The sequence below is a fragment of the Hetaerina americana genome, unplaced genomic scaffold, assembly GCF_022747635.1.
Source record: "Hetaerina americana unplaced genomic scaffold, ioHetAmer1.1.p SCAF_55, whole genome shotgun sequence".
Lineage (NCBI taxonomy): Eukaryota > Metazoa > Arthropoda > Insecta > Odonata > Calopterygidae > Hetaerina > Hetaerina americana.
In genome coordinates this window covers 2,119,029-2,138,313 of record NW_027287150.1, presented here as the reverse complement: position 1 = coordinate 2,138,313, position 19,285 = coordinate 2,119,029, and the positions used below count along the sequence as shown (strand labels likewise).

General features: G+C 34.3%; 1 protein-coding gene across 1 annotated transcript in view; it reads right to left on the bottom strand.

The window, feature by feature from the left end:
• Positions 1–156: 156 nt before the first annotated feature.
• Myo61F (Myosin 61F) overlaps positions 157–19,285 on the bottom strand; it is a 143,032-nt gene continuing 123,903 nt past the window's right edge. The window contains exons 7-20 of the mRNA XM_071593324.1: positions 18,706–18,971; positions 17,044–17,213; positions 9,343–9,497; positions 6,975–7,103; positions 6,658–6,811; positions 5,516–5,747; positions 4,869–5,099; positions 4,426–4,585; positions 4,194–4,314; positions 3,391–3,515; positions 3,000–3,212; positions 2,525–2,625; positions 1,317–1,416; positions 157–679 (exon numbers count right to left, since the gene is read on the bottom strand). Coding sequence (XP_071449425.1) covers positions 665–679; positions 1,317–1,416; positions 2,525–2,625; positions 3,000–3,212; positions 3,391–3,515; positions 4,194–4,314; positions 4,426–4,585; positions 4,869–5,099; positions 5,516–5,747; positions 6,658–6,811; positions 6,975–7,103; positions 9,343–9,497; positions 17,044–17,213; positions 18,706–18,971 — 2,172 coding nt within the window. The 3' untranslated portion in view covers positions 157–664. The remainder of the gene's footprint in view (positions 680–1,316; positions 1,417–2,524; positions 2,626–2,999; positions 3,213–3,390; positions 3,516–4,193; positions 4,315–4,425; positions 4,586–4,868; positions 5,100–5,515; positions 5,748–6,657; positions 6,812–6,974; positions 7,104–9,342; positions 9,498–17,043; positions 17,214–18,705; positions 18,972–19,285) is intronic.

Here is a 19,285-nt window from a genome sequence, read left to right as displayed (position 1 = left end):
ATTGTAATTCTATTTGAGTGAAAAAATTTAAAAAAATCTGTCTCCTTACTAAATTTACAGACCTCATACATCAATAATAAGTCAATCTATGTAGGTTTGAAAAAAATTCCTAGGTTTGGTTGAAGAATTTTATTATTTATTATAAAATTTAATAATACAGATTGGTATTTTTCTCCTCCATTGCACTTCTCAAAAACTGTTTGAAAGAGGAGTTAGGCAGTTTTTCAACGGCCATAAATTTTTGTAGATATATATAATGTCCTTACTTGAATTCACTATAACAATGGGGTTAATTATGTAACATATTTACAATAAATACCAATTCAAATCACAATTGGGTAACATAAATTTAAAACTGATAAAATGTTAGTAAATATCTACATTTATAAAACTGCTTATTTCTCTAAATGTATGGAAGTTATCACAAAATATGAACTACCATTTTCATTAGAAAATTGTAGCAATATATGCTGCTTCTTTATTGCAGGATATTTGATTAGATATTAGGAACAATATGAATATCAAAATTATTTCCACAAAGAGTTCGTTTACCTCTTCAAGAAAATTATCTTTTTTTTTTGCTCTTAAGTACTTTGTACTTCATGTTCTTACGCTTGCAGATAAGAGGAATCAATGATGACTACTTAAAGGAGAAATTATCTTCTCATGGTACAACCACCTGAAATAAAAATATAAAAATAAATAGCTCTAAAAGTAGTGATGGTGGCTAATCAAATTAAAATACTTTAACTGCTGGTAATTATCATTTCATTCATATGTAATTTTCACTAATGACCATTATTCATGACGACAACTTAATTTTACTAATTAATTTTTACTGCTCAATCAAGTTGAGTTATCATTACAGTTCCAGAGTCACTCATCGTCTTATTATTAACTCCAGCAATTTATCATTGATTTGATACCCATTAAACTCATATCATACTATTTTGGAAATTCTGTGCCATTGAGTAACAGACATTCCATGCTCAACTAACCACATTCAAGCCAATATTGATTTAAACTTAAAATGTGCAAGCTCTCTGGTTTCAGTTTCTCTTAGCTCATTGCTTGTTATATGCAATTACATTTTGTAAGCATTTAATTTCTCAAATATAAAAGTGAGGGTAAACCTTAAGGGGGGTTGCAATACAAAAATATGCACAGGCTTTGATCAATTTACCCCAAAAGTTGCAAGACCTTTATTATGGAGTTACTCCTTGTGATTACCCAATGAATGTAAAATTTGACTCTTCAGATTCAATTTAAATACCACTAAAGCATGTAGTAATCAATGAAAAATTAGACCCACTAACCACAATAAGATGGCCTTCTTTTCCTTTTATGATAGAAGGCGTTGGGCCTCTGGTGATATCGATAACTCCTTGCTTCCCATTGTTCAAGTTATGGGAAATCCTGGAAGAATACGACAGAAGTTAGAAGACAAGATACCTTTGCAATACTGCTGATTTAATCCTCCATTTATTGCACTATGGTTGACATATCCCACTTGAACTTATCCAACAATATCACCCAAATAACTGGAAATGCTAAACATTGGCATACCTTAAAAATTGCAAGGCTGAACACTAAGAGAATTGTTAGAAAATTTCTATTTAAAGATCTACATTTGAAAATAAAGGGCAGAAAAACTTCACAAGTTAGGATAAATACTTCCACTTCTCTTGATAATTTTTCCACACATTCTGCTTCCAAAAATTATTCAATGAAATGGACTTTAGTTCAAGTATCAACTTCCCTTCAACGGACATCATTAGGAGATCAATATATTAAGGTAGGGGAGCCAAACTTTAAATTTAAGGTTATTATCTCATAGAAATGATAAATTTCTTTTCACAGCATCACATATAGGTATCTATCTATACACATACCTTCATTTAACTACACATAAAATATTGCAATAGAATTTATTAGAATATACATATTAGTAATTTGTTTAAACTCAAGAACAGAAAATTGATGTCAAAAACAATACTTTTGTTAAACATAACAGTTTCAGGCTTAACTTTGTGGAATTTCTTCATGATGAGAGTAGAAAAAGAAACTTTGCCCTTCCACATAAAGATTTATTACTTCACACGACCATGGTTTTGATACTGTGCATCACCTGATGATTATGAGCAGCATCAAAACCATGGTCGTGTGAAGTATTAAATATTTATGTGGAAGTGCAAAGTTTCTTTTTCTACCCCCATCAATGCTTTGGTTAGTTTATAACCTAAATAAACTTTGAAACAGCAGTTTTATGCATTAAAGTGTAGACCATTTACATTCAAGAAAACATTAAATGGCCACTTTTGCTGAAACCATCCCTCTTATACTTTCTCTTTTCTTGAAAATTCTCAAACAATGACACGTGGCAGAATGCATGGAAGTGGTGTTGGAAGTTCATCACCCCTCCTTGTGAATAGAATATTCTAAATATATTTTACTGCAGAATAGTCACAGCAATTGTCCCTCATCAAGGAAAAAATAAGTTTACAAAAGTTGAACAATGACTTACGATGATGTATCAGCCATCTTCAATGCTTCAGGCTTTCCTGTGATATCAATTAAAATAGTTATTGCCTCAATAAGGTTCTCAACTTGAAGAATAAGGTCTCCCTATTAATAAACATAAATATTTAGTTTTAATAACCACTCTATAGCCATTACAATTCAAAAATTATTGTGAATGGATAGGAATATCAATATTTGGTCTGCCAGTTGTGAAATGGCACAGTTTAAAATATACATTTTGAAAATTTCCATAGGGAAACTTGGCTGATTTGATTCATACAACCGAAAATTTTGTTGCTCAAGTATATTTATGAATACACTTCTCAGTTTTTAATTAGAATAATACTTAATTCATCTGAAATATTATGACCAATTTTCCCCCATGAGATTATCACGGAATATAGTAAGTTCACACTCATAAATTTAATGAAAATAAATCAATCATTTATCAAAATTTTCATTCCAAATGTCAAGCTTACCTTGTCCTTTTTCATGTCTGATGGGATTCGAATTAAAAGCAATGAATCAGTCTCTGTTGTAATTAGAATTTCTGTTATGGATCCATATGACAAACAGTGTTTTATCTTAAATGTTTTTGCATCGAGTAGATAGATAGCCTTATTAGAAAATATAAGAACTCTTTCCCTAGGTTTATATCCATGACGATCATATTTTATCACAGGTGCACAGTACTGAAATAAATTCACCAAAGGATTGTGATTGCTGAAAACATTACAATACCTTTTCATGCTGTAACCATATCGAAAAATATACAACTCTCAGTAATTTCTCAGCAGCTTCTCAAAGATTAGAGTCAAAAAATGCATTGAGTACAAACAAAAGCAATAGCCCATTAACAAGCAAACATACCCTTAACTTTTCACCATTTTCAATATGGTTTGCTTCAAAGGAACTTTTTAGAAGCTTTTGATCTTCTGCAAGCCTATCCTCAATGAAATGAGGCCCAATGCTTCGAGGATAACTTTTCTTTTTCCCTGGAGTCATAAAAAAATAGAGTTTAAACAAGGGAAAAAATTCATTAAAATAACAATATACCAACACACATTTGGAATACCAAATATTTAATAATGCAACGCTAAAATAAATGCTTGTATTAAAAATTATAACAAATACAAGGATAAAGTACACACTTAATTCACATGCTACAATGCCTAATGGAAAAATAACTATGCTCAACTCCAGCAAATGATGAGAGGGAGGAATATAATATATAAAGCATTAATAAAAAACACTTATTCTTCCAGGGTGGTCAGTTACAGAGCTTATTTCGAGTAATTCAAGTATTTGGAAATGAAGTGGAAATAGAGCAAAATTGTAAAATGTAGAAGATGTAGAGTGCACATGAGATAAAAAACGTACACAAGCACATGCAATAAAGTTAGAATGAATTATGCAGTTCCAAAATGAATGGCATACAGAAAATTCAGCACTGATGTTGGTGCTGTCCTTTACCTTTTCCTAAAGGACTGCTTGGTCAGAATACTACATTTAGATACTCATGGTTTTTCTATTAAGGGAATCACCAATATTCTGAGAAATTTAAGAACTGAGCAACCATCCAAGAAAGTATACGTGTGTGCATGTACACATGGGAACCTACACTCTTTTGCTTTCTCTTCAATTGTAACTGGTGCACATTAGAAATAAGATACCTTTGAATAATGACTCGGCCAGAACCTTCAGCTCAAAATGCTTCTTCCTCTCAGGTGTCAGACTGAGCATGTATTTTCTTGCCAACCATTTGGTATGGAGTTGGTGAAGATATTTTGATGCCTGAAAATAAAACAGATGGTAAACTTAAAATAGAATTCACACACCAATCCCATGACTAAAAAGATTGAGAAGGAACTCAACGTTTAATTCACATGTTAGATTAATTCTTACCTCAATGCAAGAAGCAGGGCATGGTGGCCAGGATTTATCCAAAACACTCTTGGGGAGGTTTTTTGCCAAGCGATTAAGGTAATGTACTTTCGCTAACTTCACAAATCGTCTATTCACATCTGTTGGTAGTCCATTACGGGTAATGAACCCTTCAATGAACCTAATAAAAATTTGATTACAAATATTTATAAATCCAACATGAGAATATTTTTTGAATTAATTAATTGCAGAAACAGCAATAATGGAAAAACTTTGAGTTTTGATCATTTGCAGGACACTTCAAGTGGTAGATTTTTGCTATTTCCTTTATGGGAAAGTTTGGCAGTCAAGAAATAAATGAATGTGTGTTAGGTGGGAGAGCTTAAGCAGTAGCGTTTTAAATGGTTCCTGCTGCACTAAGAGGAGGTATAAGTACATATGCCTGCATTACTCAGACTACTCACTGCCTCACAATCACCACGGCTCTCTTTCTGAGTTCCGTCCTTCTCTTGGCCAAGAAGCGTCGGATCCACTTTTCAATCACAATTGCTGCCATCCTCATTTTCAAATACTTTTTCCGTTGGATTCTACCCTTCCATATTTTTTGAATTATTGCTGCGATATCATGCTTTTTAGCTTGGAAAGCATCTTCAATCTCAAACAGTGTCTTCGGATAACGGATGAAGATCTTAGTCCTGTGGAAAAAAAAATTCACATGCTAATTTTTAAACAAGTCAAGATCATAATGAACATGATCATGAGCACATCAATCAATCACGTGACTGAGTATCTATTTTTCTTAATACTTCATGCTGGTACAAATTTTGACAACCATAAACAGCAAAAAAATCAAACTTGATCCAAAAATTGGGGGACTAAAAAATATTCAAACTGTACCTTCTACATAAATATTTCTTCATTGAAAAGAAATAAAAAATGAACTGATTGCCCATTTAATTTCTCCACCACACTCAACATTATCATGAAATGAAATTAAGTTGATTGATTGCCTTTGAGGCCAATTATGGACCTTATGTATGTTTATTCAAATCTCAGTTCCCTGACTGTTAATATAAATAAATCCCTAAAAAAGAGGGGAAATATGTCTCACTTTCCCAGGCAGTATTCATTGCTGGTGTACTGTAGATGCTGGATCAATACAGTGACAGCTTCTTTATTTGATCCGTTGAATGAGGGCCATGTTGCTGGACAAAGTGACTTGTATCTCTTCAGAAACAGATCGTATGGTCTCCTGTAAGCAAATCCAGCCCTCCTGACCCTAAGGTTTTCCATTAGCCCGAGATATTTCACCTGGTGTGAAACAATTCGTCTGTCAAAGTCACCTGAAATAGATATATATTGCTGATGTGAATTTGAATCATTCAGAGCACCACTTCTGAAAGTCTATAGATAATTAGAGAAATTTAAGTACCCAGATAATGTTATCCATCCAGCCAAATGGAAAAGAATTTGATTTGAAAAAATAACAATATATGCATACCATAATAACCTTTAATTATCATTTCATATATTTATCATGATGATATTGCCCAAAACATTCTAAACTGAATAAATCACATTAGCATACATTTATAAATATTTAATCATTCAATTCTCAAATGAACAATGTTAGCATCAGAACGTCCTCTTAATCAATATGAATCAAGAAAGCCTTTCACTTGTACAATACTGACGATGACATAAAATTATTGAATAATGGGCTTCAAATAAGAGCATTGTAACAAGCTACTTGAAGAGAAGGTGACAACAGTATTTTTTTGGTGGAATCAGTAAATAACTTACTTTTCCACGAAACATTGTTTAAAGATTAGCATACTACTAATAGCATGAATATGTTTCATGTGATTTCTTCATCATATGACAGACTCATTTACCATGTTGAAAAAAATAACTGCTATGTAATGCATTGCTGCTCATATTAGATTCACATGTGATGATAGTTAGCAAATCCCAGGGCATGAAAGTAAAGATACTTGGTACTGCAGCAACGAACAGACCCACAGATGAGTTTAAGCAACTTCAGTGGCCAAAAGCACCATCAGATAACCAATAGTTTAGCTTATTGTTTGTTTAGACCATCCAATGCCGATTACACAGACATGAGGATTCTGCAAATAAAAGTGTACCTATCTTTCCAACATGGTGATGCTTGGTGGCAATATTTTTGCTACTTAGTAATTATTCAAAGACCTTAAGATTGAGAATGCAAATTCATTGAGAAAGACTGTTCACCTGGCCTCTTGAAGTCATTTGGCTTGATGCACCTGATGTAAGAGGGTTGTTTAAACATTAAAATCTCCACCAATTCATTCAAACTGGTCTTGAATTGGGTGCCAGCTGTGTCTGGACGTTTTTTTCTTTTGAGATGTTCCGCTGGAAACATTTTCTGCAAAAATGCACAGAATGAGAACTCTGCTTATACAAATAGAATTTTTCATTTTTTTTAAATCATAAAACTCATCAAATTCAATGTAAAAAAAAGGTATCTGCAAGTTACAGTGAATGTTTAGTGAGTAAATATTCTGTGTTTCACAAGAATTGATACATACACGTGTGATGGAATTTGAAGTTTCAGACATAACCTCCAGCAAATCCCTGAACAGCTGGTCATTATTTTTATCAAGGAAGCCTTTGGAATTATAGGTGACATCACCTGCATAGTGAACCAGTCGAAATTCCTGGAAAACATTTCGTCCAAGTGAGAAAATTTTACATTAATATTTTCGTTATTTCTAATGACATGGGAAGAGAACCTACTATTGTGGGCATATTTATGAACGTGACAGTTTCCCCCGGGGAACATTCACTGTGGAAGAAACAGAAGTTAACATGAATAAAATTTGAAGTCCCAATGCCAGTGAAATGCTGTTCCCCCAATCTTTAGTCAGACTAAAAGTAAAAGAAATAATATACACAAAGAAATTTCCCAAAAAAATAACTCGCTCTATCAGTTCTCTGACATTTGCTCGACACATTTACATTGGACAGTGGTGGTTGGAGGAATGCATTTATGCCCTCCCACAATATTTTCAAAAGCAAAAAATTCATCAGGTTCATTCATTGACCTCACTTTAAAGAGGCATCATCTTGAAAATTCCCAATCTGTACAATTACAGCCACACACCGATAAAGGGTTGAGAGGGAAATGAGTCACAATGACGGAAGAGGGTTAAGGCTAGTTGGTCCATAGCTGAAGGAAAATAGACAACTACAAAAAATACAGAAACAATTCAATATTAATGAGAAAAAGGAATGCCTATTCCTGAATTGGTAACTTTTATAGATAATCATGTAGGTACATAATTACTAGAGAGAGAACATAAACAAAACAGAGCAAAAATGGATCAATATTGGAGAAAAAGGACTGAACATAACATGGACATGTCCATGTTATGGATGAATGAATAGTTAATTTTTTGTAGAATTTAACAAGAAATAGATAGACTGCCCAGGATAAGTGCAAACAGTATTATCATAATTGAAAATTGCATTAAAAGTTTCAAACCAAACAATTATAAAAAGCAATAAAATATAGCCTGTAATCAAAAAACATAGGTACCAAAAATGAAAAAATCATTAGCGCAGCCCATTCTATGACAATCACTCTTCTATGAAAGAAGGCCACCACCACAAACTTCAACTCAAATCCATTACCTCATATTCAAAAAACTGTCAACAAGTAGTACAGGTAGGCTGTAAGTCAAAATTGTTGCAAGTAAAAAATGGTGTGCCTCAGGAGTCTATACTTGGTCCTTTGTTATTTACGCTGAAGATCAATAACTTACCAAGTAGCATACCTGCTGATTGTCTCCTGTATGCTAATGACACTACTTTCATAATAAATGTAAAAATCCTGAAAAGGCACATGAGGAACTACAAGGCTCACGACAACAGGATAGTGACTGGTTCTCAGCTAATAAACTATTTTTAAATTATGAAAAAACACAATATCTTTTATGTGACCTTAAATTGCTGGTAAAGCTCAAAACTCTGTCAAGCTCCTAGGATTTTTTATTGACTCTAATATTTCCGGGAAAAGTCATGTCACTGCAATCTCCAAAACTATCCCACAATCTCTTCCTAATCAGGAGACTTAAAAGTTGTGTTCCTGAGGAACATTTGAGACTTGCCTTTTTTGCCTTTTCCAAAGTCACCTATGTTATAGCCTCAGGCTTTGGGGACATGCAAGTGACATTAAAACTTTGCTTATGTTACCACAGTAAGCAGTTACAGTCATAACCAGCTCTGGGCATCATGAACCTATTGTCCACTATTTGTTAAGCTAAGAGTGATGATGGTGTTTAACTTATACATTGACCAGTGCTTAATTCAAGTAAAAGAAAATGTAAATAACTACGTATTAAGAGGCATTATACACAGCCATCATACAAGGTCAAGAAACATGTTAGACATTACCCAATGCAGATTGTCCAAAACCTTCAACCAGTCCGATGACCTTGCCTTAAAATTCTATAATAAACTTCCCCATGCCACAAAACAGACTAGCAATAATAGGTTCAAAAACATAATTGAGGATTGGTCAATTTCAAACCACTTGCATACTTTAAGTGAATATTTCGAATAGGACTTCCCAAGAGTGAAATTATGATATATGTGCATCGGTTCACCACGGTAATGAATCTATGTATTTACATGCATATGTTTTTCTTTTGACGACATCTATAGGGATGAGTGTTGCTCTTTGATGAATAAATATTTAATAATAAAAGAGACAATATTCACCATTCAGTACATGAATGGGAGCACAAGATAACTCTCAATTGTCATACAATCAGAGGGACATTAATTATCCAGCAACTATCTTCTGTAATTGGCAGATGAACCGAAATTCTCAGGAGTCATACAAGGAGAATTTGAAGAAGTCCTTCAAGGAATAATGGATAATTTATTACTCACATCTCGTCCCATTATCTTTTGAGTCTTCCTGTCTGCTTTCTCGTGACCAATATAATGAGGATGTTTACTTAGATTTTTATTCATCTTTTCAAGGAAACTTGCATCATTCGGTTCACCAGGTCGCAAACATTCCTCATCCAAAATTGCAATTATTCCTAAGGAAAAAGTGTGAAAAAACTTTGAACTTGAGTGAACAATTCATTCTATTTGATAACAGTGCACTGAAACAATATAATTAATCACTCAACAAATTATCAAAAATACACTACCTAATTACTGACATAAACCATCCATGAATGAATGAAAGCTATTACCTTGATGATTACAGGTAGCCTGCTGACAAAAATACATTTATTCTATTGCTACAATATTACTAATGAAGGGCTGATTATAGCTGAAAATTTGTCTTTCTGAGTCACCCATAAGGAGGCCTGCTAACAGGGGAGACAAATAAGACCCGCCATTCACAGAAATTGCTCATGCGAAATGAATAAATGCATCTGAGGAATTTAATAAAGCATGATTCTTCTTAAGAATTGCAAACCAAGTGATTCTCTTAAGACTCATCCTCTTGAAATGATATCAAACTCTTCCCAATTTATTTTTGTGTGCATACTCTTTTTTATGAAATGACATGAAATAAAGGAGTTTATTTAGACACATAAAATATTACTATTATATAAATCTCGTTGCAATTTGGTAATTGTCCTGGTGGCAACGGTCAAGTCTGATCAAAGCTCACTCTTAAAATGCACATGCAGGTATACACAAGAAGAACAGATATGAGACAAAATGCTCTTCTGTACAATGACACTTTAAGATTATCAACCACACTTTTACCATCACACAAGGGCTAGGTTCACACCATACCTACAACCCTCCGTTCATCACCGCACTCCGTCCATAATTATGCATTCTTCAATTTCGTTTACCGTTCAAAATCACGCACTGTTTACAAATCATTCATATTTGCTATACCACTTCTCACGCCTTGGACATCACCTTCAGAATAATATTTTAATAATTACAATACTATGTATAATAATCACTGATCAAGAAAGTTTATCACAGAGTAGCTGCTTTATACTTATTCTTCAAACTCCTAAAATTGGATGGAAAGGGCTCAAACAAACCTCCAGGCAGCTGGTTCCATTCAACAATAGTTTTGTTAAAAGAAAGAGTATTTTCTCTAATTTGTTTTTTGCATTCTGATTTTTATTTTAAAATTGTGGTTTTTTTCCCTTAAAGTTTGGTTTATCCATCTCTTTCCATAAATCTTCCCACGCTTCGTCCTTTTTAACAATTCTATACATCACGCCTAACCTACTCCTTTTTGTTCTATTTTTCAAACTCTCCCATTTCAGTATAGCCAACATTTCCGTGGCACTCTCTGTTCTTTTGTGCCTTGTACATATCTTGCTGTCTTTTTTCTAAGTTTTTCTATCTTTTTAATACGTACCTCATATGGATCCAATACTATGGACGAGTATTCTAGGATAGGGCTAACCAGTACCTTACATGCTTTTTCTTTTGTGGCTACGCTACTTCCTTTTAAATTCCTCATCACCCAATGGAATACTTTGAATGCCTTCCATGTCACATTATCTACTTGGACTCCCCACCCAAGACCCCTGGTTAAGTAAACACCTAAATATTTGCAATGGTTGCTACATGAGATTCTTTCTCCAAAGAGGGTGTAAATTTCCTTTTTTGCATTCTTTTCATTTGAAAAATTATACACTTACTCTTTCTAACATTAATGCCCATATTATTATTTGTAATCCAGTCACCAAGGTGACTGATGTCATTTTGAAGAATTTTGTGGTCATTTACATGCTCTACCTGTCTGTATACAGTAATGAAAATCATCAACAAAGAGTCTTACTTGGGAATGTAAATTATTTGGTAGATCATTTACGTAAATTAGGAAGAGTAATGGCCCTAGAACACTGCCTTGTGGAACTCCTGCTAAAACGCTCGCCTCATTTGAAAATGCATCTCCTATTTTTGCTTTTTGAATTCTCCCTGTAAGAAAATTTTTCAGCCATTGCTTTACCCTCAAATTAAATGGTAACGACTCCAACTTCAACAATAATCTAAAGTGAGGCACTTGGCCGAAAGCTGCCAAAAAATCAATGATTACTGCATCAACACCCTTTCCTTCATCTATTGGGTCGCCGATATATAGGCTTAATCCAAAAAGCTGTGTTTCATATGAGTATCCTGTTCTAAAGCCATGTTGGGGTTTGAATAGCCATCTATCTCCTGTCCACCATTCCCAAATGTAGTCAACGATTCTTTTTTCCATTGCTTTGCAAACAACTGATGTTATGTTTACTGGTCTATAATTCTCGGCTATTGTTTTATTCCCTTTCTTGAAAATTGGTGTAACGTTACCTTTTTCCAATCATTAGGCAAGGCCTCAGTATCTTAAGTTACTTTGAATAGATGACTGAGGTAGAAAGGTACCACGGCATCACCCAGTTTTAGAATGTCAATTGATATATTGTCCGGTCCCACTGACTTATTTTTCCTCATCTTCCTTATTCTTTTCACAAAATACGAGTCCTCCACAATAATACTGTTCATCAAGGGAAGTGAGCTGTTTTGTGCTGTTACCCTGATAAAGTTCTCTGTAGTTTCTGAGCTATTTAGGCAAGCCTTATTTTCCTTTTTCTATTCCCCGAAAAAAATCTGTAAAGCAGGAGTTGAAAATATTAGCTAGTGTCATTTATAATGCCATTATCCTTAGTTTTTAATATGTTTACATGTTTCCTGTTGCCTTTCCTCACTCACATGTATCTATAGCATTTCATTGCATTGTCCTTCAAAATTGCATTGATAAGAAATTTTTCCTTTTCCATATTTAGGTTCAGAACCAAGGTGCTCCAACCATGTGGCATATTCACACCGCTTACTCAATGGCGAATTGAATTTCATATTTTAAATTTTTCCCAGCAAGTTAAAAAAATATATTGCATCCAGATGAGCGAATTCCCAAGCATGAATGGTATCATTGGACATAGCTCCACACCAATAAATTCCTTATAAATAATTAATACTATTAGAAATAAGTGGTATCCAGATGAGCAAAGTCCCAAGCATTATTGGACATAGCTCCACACCAATAAATTCCTTATAAATAATTAATACTATTAGAAATAAATGGTAAAGCATCCAATTAATCACAACACTTTAAGACCCTAGATCAAGCACTCCAAAAGGAGAGGAGGTCATTGTGGTGCTCTGAATGCCTAGAGCATGCATTAAACACTTAACCAATGACCAATCTATTACAAGGTGATGCAATATCAATGCTAAGATTGGTATACAAATCCAGAACTTTAGGAATATCCAGCTTCACCATAAACTGCAAAGTGGATCACCTCTTAGGCATAGCCTTTCATAAATATGCGAACGTGTAAAACCATCACCTCTCTTATATGATAAGACACATTTTCTACACTAAGGGCTCAAAATTGGCAAATACAATGTAATAGCATCCATTACGTCATACATGATGCATATCAAAATGCTGAGCTTTTTTTCATTTCACATTTGGTTATGACATAACTTGCTCTTGTTCACTGAGTCCATTACGTGCTATATGCATATGACCACAATCAAAACTGAAATTCATCTCCAGGATATACTAAGCTCAATTAGCATTTTGAAACTTTACTCTGATGTTTCATGATTTCAAGTTACATAGAAAAGTAAAAAATATGAATATTACACAAAACAGAATGAACTAAAAGAATTCATTCCACATACTAACGTTTGTATGATAAGGTGAATACCATCTTAAGTAAAAGGATGGCAGACATTTGCAAATCTACAAAGAAATGACTACTGCTCAATGATCATAGGTTCAGCACCCTATAGTGTCAAGGAATGCACTATGACCTGGAGATAAATAAAAAAGGGTGCCAACTATCACCAGGCAGGCTATTCCATTACCCACTCGGATCATTCAAAATCAGTGGGGAAAATGAACCATAACCATATTGTCAGCCATCGGGAGTCCTTGCAAATTTGAAATTGCTGTGTGGTTCATGGGCCATCGTAAGCAGCTCCTATTTAAGGTATAAATGACTAATTTACATCTTTGGAAGTGAATGACTATTTTCCCACTCTTCTTCCTCCATCAACAGACATGCACTAGATTTAGCAATTCCATTAACTATAACACATAGAGAGAAAAACATGGACACTGTTGTGGCAAGAGAAAGACCCAACTTCCCACCATTCTGTCCCCATGCAGTGCACATGACAGTGATTGACTAATGCCATTGGACTTTCACTTGCTCATCTGAGGTAAAGCGTCAACAACCCTATTAAAAGTTACTCGCAGAAAAATTCAAATTTACTACTACAATTTGCAATGTTCTCACAATCAATCACAACCTTCCATGGTGATTTCTCATTATCCCACAGTAAATCAAGATTTTTCAAAGCTTTTGTTTCCATGGTAAATCTTGATGCTTTGGCATAAATTCCTTTTTTTTCCCAAGTAAATTTAAATTTGGCTTGAGAATTCAGTGTCATAAAATTAATTTAAGAAACTTACAAATGGAGCAAGGAAATGGACTGTAAGCATTGGAATTGAAGAAAAGTTATGTGGGTATGGCACCAGATTGAATAAGATACTTGTATTCCTCCCTGTCTAAATGCACTCTGTAAGAGTCCTTCAAGGGTTAGACGCTTGATGGCGCTCTATCACCAGCCATGGTTGAGATGGCAACCACAAACTGCACCATAGAGATAATACACATGTTTCTCTTTGACATGTAACTTTTACAGTACTCATACACTTTATTCAAATCTTGCACGAGTACTTTGAATGTCTCTACAGAAATTAATGAACAATATTCAATTGTATCCTATTTTTATAGAATGTTGGTTTCAGGGAAAATATTATCTTTATGAATAAAAAACAGGCCGGCTCATTTGACTCTTAGCTTGTACCAAAATTCTGAAAATAATGAAGTCTGCATCACAATTAATATACAATGTTTACAATATAAAATACTGGTTGTCCATAAAGCCCATTAAAAAAATGAATTCTCCAGAGCAACTTTGAAAAACTGGATTTTTACTTTAATCTGAATAAGCTTTCAAATCTACACCATCCTTGATCCACAATCATATTTCAATTTCACTCTGATTCATTGAATGAAACTGGGAGCGGATCAGTTACACACCCTCCTGAGAGGACATCTACTGACTAAAGAAACTACTTGTGCAATGAAATATTTTTTCAGCCAACTACCCCAATGATGTACACATAAACACCAGATATATTATCTTCATAAGAGCCAACATAGACATGCAACAAAATTCTACTTAACATGCAATGATATGATACGATAAAATGAGCATGAAATATATGTCTTAGAATGACTTTACCTTCATTAAATTCAACTGATCTCATGAAAATCTGAAAGAAAACGTGTCGTTTCTGTAAAATATTTGGTTGGGGAATGATAGGAATCAACTTTTAAGGAAGGTTTACTAAATATAGTTTATTTAATGAAAGTAAAAATGAAAGATAGACATGACACTCAAGAACGTTTCAGCGGCCGGAGACATCCCCTTTATCAGCAGAAGAAGAATGTAAACTGACGAAATAAATACGTTTGCTTTTATACATACAACAGTTGAAAAGGCATAGTATTATCAAGAGATGACAGAAGAGGACACCGATAGCAACACACAAGAGAAATATGAGTACGCTTACATTTTAACTTTCAGAGCACCACTCTTGTTTTCAGAGAGAGGTACACTGATGATCAGCATGTGCACACTGGTAAGAGTTTGGAACAGGGGGGGGGGGGGTAGAGAGGAAGGGGAAGATATCATTGCTGCTTTTGTCGAAAGGTAAATGATTAATGACTAAGGTTTAGTTTAAGTTTTCTGAAAGACTTTGTGATCCAAATGCAAGCCATTTCCCACGTACGTATGTCTATACTGGTGGTAGAGGGAGGCAGGTTTCATGTAATGGAGATGGTGAAGCATTCGCCAAAGATTTTTCAATGGGAATGGGAGTGGATGGATATAGAATGGACTGATGAGCAGCACCTTTTAATGCAGGGGCATAGGAAGTGGTGCACTCTCCAGTGTAGAAAGAGGGACAGAAATAGCATTGGAGGAACTACAGTATATTTTTTGAGTGGCAATTTTGTTAGTATTGGCTTGAAGTGGTATGCTAGGAGAGTGGTTGATGGGAGAAAGGTGCAGAGGGGCAAAGAAGGGGGAATGTCTTGTACTGTGAATGCTGGCAAAGGTGTGCAGAATGAGGGGGGGAGGAATGGAGGAGAAGGGGTTGGAGTGTGCGGTTGCAGGTGTGAATGTTTGGCAAGAGATGTCAATTGGTTGTGCAGATGGTGGAAAACCAGTAAAGGTCATTTGTGTAAAACTTCTGAAGTGAATCTGATTGGAAATGATGAAATATAGATTACAAATTAACTCCTTTATTTTTTTCTGCTGCTAGGAAACTGGGGATACATGTGTTGGTACTATTGTTATCACCATTTGGTCAATGTTGTGAGAAATAGAAAATAAATTGTTTATTACGAGCTATAGAAATGATTTAACTACAGTAATAGCTTGCAGCATAGCAGGTATGTTTAAAAATTTGAAGTTACCAGTCGTACACTTGTTAAGATTGCAGCTGTGTTTGTAGGCTACCAATTATATAAAGTTGAACTTAAAAGTAAGCCCGCTGCATCAATCAGATCCCTTTGAATCAGTCTCTCAACCTACTTATTTTTTCCAAGAAAATTACTACCTTGACTATTATCATGGAAGATTTTTTCTCCAAGAATTGATAGAAATTCTCAGATATTAATGCATACAAGTGTTATTTCCTCCAAGAAAACAGAGGAATACCGGGGGAGTTCAGATATTTGCACAGAAAAAATGCAAACTCAGCTACAATTTTACAACAAACGAGATATGTCCAGAAGATATCCAGCCATGCAATATTTTGAGAAAAATAGCCTACCTAGAACAACGAGGCCTAAGTCTCTTTCGAAGTACTCCCCTTGTGACCTCATGCAGTTATATAAGCGTCTCTTCCACTTTTCAAAACAATCAGCAAAGTCTTTTTTTGGAATGGTCACCACCACCTGCCTCTTTGCATTCTCCTTTATCTCGTCAGCCGACAGTTGAGAAGACTGGGCTTTTGTTTCAGGGTCATAGCCATAGATCAATGACTCATCTCCAGTTATGACCTTTTTAGAAAACCTGGGTCATCATTTGCAGCTTGGAGCAAGGCCCCCTGCAAACTGGAGCACTAAAGTCTTGACATTGACGAGCTGGAGGTTACGACAGGACAGCTGGTGACCATTCCAAAAAAGGGTTTCGCCGATTGTTTTAAAAAATAGAAGAGATGCTAGGATAAGTGCTTAAGGGGAATAGTGTTTTGGTAGGCTATTTTTCTCAAAAGATTGCATGGTTGGATATCTTCCAGACAGACCTAGTATATTCAAACTTTAGCAATACGTAATATAATTCACACATTTGTATCTTCAGGAGACAAGAGTTACCACTTAGAATTATAGCAGTCAGTATGGATGATTACATGTATTTTGCAAAAATCATGAACAACTTTGAATGAATGAATGAATGAATGAAATGTGTGATTTGAGAAAATTTGAATTGGTGAGTAAGTAAAAGAATTAATCAAACCCAACTCACCTTTATGCTTTTCTTCAATTAAATCACAGATAACTTTATTGTTGAAATACTCCACTGGCTCCCATTCAATCCCTTCCTTAAGATATTCTTCTTGCTCTGACTTCAGGGTCAACTGTATGAAGAGCTGCTGAAGTTTTTCATTACAAAAGTTGATGCAGAACTGCTCAAAGCTGGAAAGTTATCACAAATTGCCATTCATTGGATATAAATGGATAAATCAATAATTTCAAGATAACCAAGGATTATTTTTGTTTCAAAAAGCTTTAGGAGCCTAATTTTAGAACTATTTCAAATGTTACTATTGATTAATAGGTCTTTGGTTAGTAAAATAAAGTAATATCATTTATATAAATTGGGACTTATTTAAGTTTCATAAATTTTCATATGGAAGAAGTTTCAGCATTTTTTACAATAGCCCTTACACGTACATCACTGGAGTCACCGTTGATGTGTCCCCAGAACTGATTTTTTCAAGAATTGGATAAAGAATCTGTTTTTTTCAACAATAGAAATTTTACAGTCAGGGCTACTTCTTTCAAGAACTAGTAGAACTAAGCCAGAGAGATGATTTATCTCGTTCAGATCCCACAGAATGGGTGATTGATTGGACAAACTCAGTAGCAAATACATTGCCAGTTAGCTAAATCTCATTCAGAATAAATTGCATGCATGAATCGGGAAATAATAATTAGGTAGCTATGAGCAAAGAGGAAATGATGAATTAAAGAGAAAAAAACATTAATCATTCATTGTCACATGAATGCTTTTGACTCATCACACAAACCTCATCAAAGTAAAAAGTAATAAGTTCATTTTCACCGTCAAAATGGATGAAAACATTGTTGAATGGAACTTTAGGGATAGGAGTTTAATTTTCATTAAGCTATAGGTTAATACAGGATTAAAAAAATCAGTGTTGCTGGATAAATTCCTGGCCAGGGGTTGAGCAATAGAAGGATGCTAAATAATTGATGAAATAATATCACACATATAACATTTCTAATGAGTGTTTCAAAAGATTGAATGACACAGAGATAAATTTATTAATAGAGAATTGTAGATCAGAAAATGAATGAATTGTTCAACTATTAAACTTTACATCTTTCCTCTGTTTTCAATGGCAGCAGAAGGATAAAACTTTTAATATATCTATCTGCCAGTAAACACTCGAAATTACATAATTGTTGTCTTCTTGGATAGCCATGAGCTTATTTTATTTGGAACATGTCAGAGAATTTTTGAAAAAATCATCGCTAATTAAGGAACACTAATCATTATTTGGAAATCACATTTTTCATATCATGCTGATGAGTTGGTTAAGTACCCACATAGTAACATTCTCTTACCCATATCTGTGTAATCAGAAGTCATTTGTTTTTGTGTCATACTGTGCAGCCTTACAAATAGCAGCCCACAGATTAATGTCTATGCAAATGACTTTATCATTAACCCTTATCTTTTGCAGTGATACAGTCTAACCCAATACTAAACCTTTTTATCTGACAGGTAATTATGTATTATTTGCATTAATTATTGCAACAATTATTTTCATTAATTTATACCACTCTAGAGTCAATTCAGCCACCATTTACGGCTGCACTTTCAGCAAATCTTTCATGATGAACACTCATGCATGGAATCTGAGTTTTGAAAGGAACCTACCTGTTTCGGTCAAATATTTCAAAGCCATAGATATCCAGGATTCCCATTACGGTCTGTTTGGAGTTTCTCTCCTCATCCACATGAAGTGAAGAGTTGAGACGATGGACAAGCCAGGTGAACAGTCTTTCATAGACAGCCTTTGCAAGAGCATCCCGAGCATATATAGCCAAGTCTCTGTTGAGAGGTGTTTTCACTGTATCACTCCTAGCTTCAATTGTACGGTACTGCAAAGCTTTGGTTAATTTCTCGGCATTACACCCTAAGAGCTGGGATGATGACATGGAAAAAGAGAACATTATGGAGTAGTCATGCATATTTAACGTCTATATTTAGGAAAATATGATTAGAAAACAAACACATACATGCCCATTAATGCAAATCATCGAAAAAGGTTAACTCATCAAATAAAAAATTAAATAAAACTTAAATAAAAAGTAATTAATGAAAATAATAGTTCATCCAAGTAAACCAGTGCTAGTTTCATATATACTGCAAAAAATAAGAGGGAGATAGCATATGATTTGATAGAAATATTAAGGTTAGGGGGATAAGTCACGTCATTGTGTTTCTTTAATAGTAG